We start from the raw sequence: 7,013 nt of genomic DNA, 5'->3' as shown, positions 1-7,013 counted from the left end.
CCCAATAACTTGTTGCAAGAAAACAGACAAGTCTTGCAGTAGTGTCTAAGGTAAACGCTAACAATGCATGAGTAGGATGGATCAAGTTAGAGTTCGCGCTTCAATTTGTTTAAGTTGCAAGCATGATCTCCTCCTTTGCTTATCTGCTCACTCACAAGCAACAGGTTCTAACTATGCTTAAGTTGTTGTATGAGCTAACATATGAGGAAGTATAGCTTGTGCTAAAATATATTAGAACAAAGGTGTCTAAAAGAATCACCTAATCTGAAGGTAATTGCAGAAAGTTTAGAAATACACAAGCAGTTGTACTTGTCACTATACCGCCTATGTAACCTAATTAGGGTCAAGTTGGCACAAGGAAAGGCAAGTTACACCTCGATCAGAATCAAACCATGCAATAAAGATTATCACTTTAGTAACAAAGGCAATAAAACATGAACTACTAGTCAAGCTATAATTTGAATAGAGATTAGTTTATTAGTTTGCTCGTAACATCCCAAAGCTCTGTCCCATATTTAGCTAAGTTATTATTTTCTCTACTCAATATATATTAGTGAAATATATGTGGTTGGAAATCAAGCAAACTGACTACTACTGAGCCATGTGCAGCCATAGTTGTTAAAAATGGTGCACTAGAGGAGGCATCATGTTAGGTGTCATCTCAAGCTCTTCAATATTGTGCAAAAAACAATCATTATCTGAGATAATCTAATTTTAGGTGATGAACTAGTATTTCTGTCACACTATTGGCTTGTGAGACCTATTCTTCTTCTTCTTCTACCAATATTATTATTTAAAGTCACATCATTGTGAGCTGTTGGACGAAGACCATGGTAGCTAGAGAGGGCTTGCAATGCAAAATGGAGACACACATATATCAGATAACTTTCGATTGTGCTAAACATTTTCGGAGTACTAGTTAAAGATTTCATAAAACCCCAGAACACAAACTTGTAATTCAATCAGCTATTAATATATGAATGAAGGTTGTAAGTGAAAAGGGTAAATCATTCACCATTGCTTCACATGTGGGGTTGAGCTCCAGCAATCTGCATAAATGTTGAATAGGCCCAATTGAGAAGGGTATTAGAAGGCAGATACATACAGAAAATATCAGTAGACACCAGAACCAATAAAAGAGCATTCATCTAAAATTTCGTTTCTTTTTAACCGAAGATGTGTTTAGGTGCAAGCATTTTAATGATTAAGTTTAACACTTTAAATTCAGCACTGGATCTAATGCAGGTAAATATGCATTCATGTCAGAGGTCATAAACATAGTCAAAGGTCTGAATTAGCTAGCATTATCATGTATGAAAGAATATAAGTTGATCTACACAGGGAAGCAACTAGTTGAAAGCACCATGAAGTGCATTTTAAGTAACATACAACAAAGTTTACGAAATAGAATAATTAGAATCCAGAATCAGTAAATGAATAAGCAATTTTCATGTCCACATATTTTTCAATCCTTCTCCATCATATGGTACATATAACATTCATAGAATCATACTCTCTCTTCTCAGCATTATAACTTAGCTACTGCTTTGTCTTAGAAAATTAGAGCTGCTAAGATGTTAAAAGTCACAAGGTTCTAGATGGTTCGGAGAACTATAGAAAAATATTACATACATGCAGCATGAAACCCCAAGAAACAGATTCATCATCTCTCACATTAAAAGATCATGCAAATGGTAGTAAAATTCTTATTTTTTTAATTTTCTTTAAAATCCTCGAGAACAATTCCTCTGTGTTAGGAAGCACATTTGATCTTTTCCTCCTCAAAGTGTTAAGTTAGAAATACTGTGGTAAGAAAAATAAGGAAAAGGCTACATGAAGTACTGATGTTTACCCGTGTGGACCTCATCGCCACCTAAATGGAAAAGCTCAAAAGGAAAAATCTTCCTCATGTCTGCAAAACAAAAATTGTTGCCACGTCACAAAGAGTATGAACAATGTTACTGATCACAGTGGTGCTTATAAGACTTATACAAATGCAAGTATATCCTGAAACTGCATGATAAGAAAATAAGTTTACCCATCTAAAGGAATAAACTGCTAGAAATAGTTGAAACTAGCTCAAGCATGAGAAAACTTTTATTTAAAGAGGACTTTCTGTTGCATATTATCTGTCCTGTAATAGCTGGTTGTTTGCAAGTGTTAAACTTGTATAGTTAATACTTTTCCAGGAACCAATTCCCACTATATTCTAAAATGATTGTCATTATACACAATTGTAATGATACTTAAGAAACACCTTCATAGCATCAAATGCAAGAGGAAATTTCATATAGGAATACATGCATTTATGTATATTCTATCTACTATATCCACGTGGAATGAAAAATTTATTTCTTTGATTTGAAGAGAATATTTTTATAAAAATTTGAGAAAATCTAAAAAATCCAACAGCAATTTTTTTAGTCAAATACATTATTCAGCATTATTAACCCAAGGTAACAAAAATGGTCACAAGTTGTTTTCTCAAAGATGGATAAAACAAATATTAATAGGTTATATATCTAGCGTTAGAATAATAAGTTCTAGGTAACATGCACCACAAATTATAACTTTGTTCTTCATATTACCAAAGGTAAATAGTAAGAGATTCAGAGAGAACAAGTTAAAAAACATGGCATTCTTTTGTATGTAGTCTTTTGGAAAATTTATATGCATTTCGCACTATGAAGTGTATCATAAAGAGCACAAACCCATATCAAGTGAAACGCATAATCATTTTAGACAATTTGAACTCGATACATATGCATTAATACGTGCCTTCTTAATCAAATATGGATGTGAATATTTTTTAATTGAAGTATTTGCATAGATTATTAGTTATAAGATCAAAGACATCACATCTTGGAACGACCAATCCATGCCAAATTGAAGACATGTTGTTTTAACTATAATTTAGGTTTTGAACTAAATATATGTATATTAGTTACATGTGGAATATAGATGTAAATAATCTTTTCACTGAAGGATCACGTTTCTTTGTAAGTGAAATCTCTCATAGGTCATAAATTTGCATCTTCCAGGACTATTAGTTCTAAGATGGAAGGATGTACATATGGGGTCGAACAATTTGCATTAAACAGGTCTGATTTCAATTTCCTTTTTTCTACTGGTGCAGAAAATGAGTCCATGACGTCAGAAAGACAAAAAGGCTGTTCAACAGGGGGTGGGAACAATGAATAGAAAGATTTGGAAAATCTAGGACAGCAGCAAAAAGTACCTTTAAGAAAACTTGAAATGTTCAAGACAATAGGATATGCTCTGCCACTATGGAATAAATAACTATTGAACATGCTCATTTCTTATATCTCTGATTTATTCAGGTTCCAATTTGTACGATGATACATAAATGGCATACCACTTCTTTCAATTCGACTAAAGAGGTAAAAGAATACATGAAGTACCCCACAGTATATTGGTATATTGCTAATTTCTCTTAAATATGTAAGAGATATGTTATCCTGACCAGGATGCAAATGGAAATGCTCCATGGCAATTGGATCCAAACCTCAAAGTTCTCCCTTAGTAGAATAAATTAATGCGAAATAGATCCAAACCCTAAAAACGATTTTAGATCCCAAAATCGTCAGCCATAATAACTTCATTAGTTATCATATAATAATATTTATGAAGTTGGGAGGCTTAGCTTGTGCTTGCTTACGAGATTTTTGTCATCTTATCTGATCTCATGAAGTGTTTATTGATCGGGTATGCAATTACTTCAAATTTTTTTCAAAAATTATCACAAACACATTTCACTACTCTTAAAGAAAACATATCACATCAACCAAAATCGTACATTACATCAACTATCATCACTACACTTTTCTAAATTCAATCAAATACTCAAAAAGAAAATAAAACAAAAACAGATCTCGTCCCAACCAAACCCATTTCATTTCCTTTCTCAGAGATAAGCTGAGATCAGAAGCAATCAAAGATTCAAAGCCTTAATTGTTTTGCTGGGTTATGTATAAATTCTTACTTCTTTTGCACCAAGAATCGTTTCAGACATGTCACAAATTTGAGTCCTTTATCGAATAATTGTCAAAATGTTGAATACAAATTCTCACATCCTCTTGCTTTTGACCAGGTATACAGAAGGCCAAAAAGTCAAAATATATTTCTGCTTCAACAATGATTTTTAGAATTTTGAGCAGATTTACAAAAACTTTTTATCTGTTTGATGTATAAATTCCAAGTGCAAATAGAAAATGGTTCTATTGTATTTCTTCTGTCTCGGCATGCAACTTTTTTAGTTTGAAATTCCAAGTGAAAATGGCAAAATAGCAACACAAAGAAACCCTAACAAACTTGCATGTTTTCACATCCTTTGGGTGATTAGAGTAACTCAAGATCCAGTGCGATTTACTTGCGAAAAGGTGAAAATGCTCCTATTTTTCGACGCTGCGTTCGCATTCAGAAATTCTATCCAACTAAATACCTGCATTAGCTTCATTGACAACTTACAAATAGCTGCGGAAAATGCGAGAGCAAAATCCCTAAATCCAAAGTAAATCTTACTTGCAACTTTTTTATCTTCTCAATCATAGCCAAATTATTATATTTGGCTTATTGTTACGAACAGAACATTCCTTAAGAGAATAAGAAGGAAGACCAGTAGTTGCATGATAAAAGCTTCCATTCGTTATAGGCCATATGTTCCAAAGTGTGCTAGTTGACTCATTGACTAGCATGTAGAAACCATACTCTAGCATTACTGGCATAACTGCAGCTGTTACGATTGAATTACGCTAGTTTCTTTTAACCTTTTTATTACTTAGAGGGAAACCTATTTTTCCAGACAAATCAAAACCCTAACAAATGCCACAGATATTCAGTTAAAATTCAGCACTTCACCAGACAGATATGCAGGTAACAGATTAACACACATCATGAAGTGCAGGATAGCAGAATATAACGTCACTTTAGCTCATTCAAGGGAACATGTCTAGAACCTGCAAGTAAGCCGGAGATCAAATCAAACGTAAAGTTTTTAGAGACATCCAAAGGCTCTCTGCACAAAGGAGATGGCCAAAGATCAGGATATCCTGCTCCCCTGCATACGGAAAAAGCCTGGTCTGAAAATGCATACTTTGAAGTTGTTCAAGAATTTAGCAGAGTAACAAAGGTTAATTTGATTTCTGATGCACGTGAACAATGACAGGAACCTACTGGCCCATGTGTTAATTAATCAGAGATGAAAATCACCTAGAACATCCTCAAACTAATTTGCACAAACTTAAAAGCCATTTAAGACATGAGTAAGCCTATCCATAGTATATGACAACAAAACCCATTCAGACATATGAAGCTTTCTGAAGTTTAAGATTATGCTATCATCATGAACAAATGGCCCAATCATGACTCTCCTGAAGGCAATGCAGCAATTTTTGTCATGCAAATACAAGTCAGCATGTCTACCTCGACATGCTTCCTTTCTCACAGAAAAACTCCAAATACCAACGAACAAAGCATCAGGCAAGGTGCTAAAAACTGCAATTCAATAGCTGTGGTTCTATGTCAAGAAGTTCATATATGAACGATGGGAGTCGGCAGTCCCAGCAGAGCATCCCCGTGTCATGAGTCACTATTCAGGTTTACAAACACGACCTAACTAGCCTAATAAGGAAATCTACAGACAGACATGGATGAGATTCATTCACTTGTGACACAACCAGATAAGCCCATGGCAATTGTTCATTGAAATTTTATCCTCAACCAGCGCAGCAAAATAGGACAGCAGGAACTATGAGATGAAACCCACTTGCTGGAAGTTGATAATGACATGCCCCCTTTTTCTTTTTGTATGACTTTACTTACTATACCCGCTCCTCTAGCATTATATACTGTATTGTTACTCTTGCTTCCGTCAGGATAAATTTTAACCCTTCCCCTATTCCCCCCTACGTATATAGGATATTTTAAGAAGTGAGCATCTTTCTTAGTAGCGGGATCAGGGGAAAGAATAGGAAAGGTGATTTCACCATATTTCTGACAAGGGACAGGCCCTATCACAAGCATTTTTTTTTATTAGGGTGATAGCTCTGGAAAGAACAATTAAGAAGTAGAGACACTAGAAAGGTGATCTTGTGAGGGAGAATTTGAACAATAGGAAATGAAATTTCATAAGATTACAAGCATAAATTAGGAGAAGGAAAATTATTAGTTTTATGTAAAGATCAGAAAAGTTGAATAAGTGAAGGTTTAACTTTAGCTCTTAAGCTTTACCATGATTCTGCATGCCCGGGAACATCAACTTCTGCCATAACATTAATACCTGAAATAAAACATACTGAACTAATGAATATTGTGTTTAGAAATCTAATATTAGATTTGGACTTGAGGACCTAAACTTGATCAATGATAGAGCATGGATTGATTTTCAATCGGTAAGTTCAAATATCTGATAGATAAGACTTAAATTCTTGTAGTAATTGAGATGATTTCATTATTCCATATATCCGAGGAATTCAGATCTACCAAATCTGTGAAAAATAGCTCAGATGCTTGACATTGACTATAGGATTTGAAATCATTACATTTGAAAATCCTCCAAACTAAAAGGACTCAAGGAAATAGAAAAGAATAACTTCATTATTTTTTCTCGATCAGGAGAAACAGCATACCTCTCATTTTTGCGAAACTTCAGGCCACATGGAGAAAACATGAGACATGGAACTCAGCATTAGTTCTCAAAATAAAGAAGATGAAAAAAGCAATAGACATCAAGAGAAAATGAGATTGCATAAGAAGAAAATTTCAACATCACGATTTGTAAAAACGTGTTAAGCGAAAAAATAATCAATTCAAGTAGATCTTCACTCCTAAATAAGCTAACATTTTGATAGTTTCACCAAATCTGGAAGAATATACACTTCATATTGTTCATACTATAACAATGGCATTAAACTAATTAGAGATAATGACAAAGCAGCAGCAGATATATTAACTTCTAAAGGAAATTAGAACGTCACCATGGTACCTTAATTGTT

At 34.0% G+C, this 7,013-nt stretch overlaps 1 protein-coding gene across 1 annotated transcript in view; it reads right to left on the bottom strand.

Moving 5' to 3' along the window:
- The window catches only part of LOC105161032 (beta-hexosaminidase 1), a 16,471-nt gene that overhangs the window by 5,789 nt on the left and 3,669 nt on the right, over window positions 1-7,013 (bottom strand). The window contains exons 7-11 of the mRNA XM_011078592.2: window positions 6,648-6,664; window positions 6,250-6,298; window positions 4,977-5,077; window positions 1,853-1,912; window positions 1,016-1,049 (exon numbers count right to left, since the gene is read on the bottom strand). Of these exons, the coding sequence (XP_011076894.1) occupies window positions 1,016-1,049; window positions 1,853-1,912; window positions 4,977-5,077; window positions 6,250-6,298; window positions 6,648-6,664 (261 nt within the window). The remainder of the gene's footprint in view (window positions 1-1,015; window positions 1,050-1,852; window positions 1,913-4,976; window positions 5,078-6,249; window positions 6,299-6,647; window positions 6,665-7,013) is intronic.

The sequence above is a fragment of the Sesamum indicum genome, linkage group LG4 (genome assembly GCF_000512975.1).
Source record: "Sesamum indicum cultivar Zhongzhi No. 13 linkage group LG4, S_indicum_v1.0, whole genome shotgun sequence".
Lineage (NCBI taxonomy): Eukaryota > Viridiplantae > Streptophyta > Magnoliopsida > Lamiales > Pedaliaceae > Sesamum > Sesamum indicum.
The sequence above is the reverse complement of the archived record's forward strand: the minus strand, read 5'-3'. Positions and strand labels throughout refer to the sequence as shown.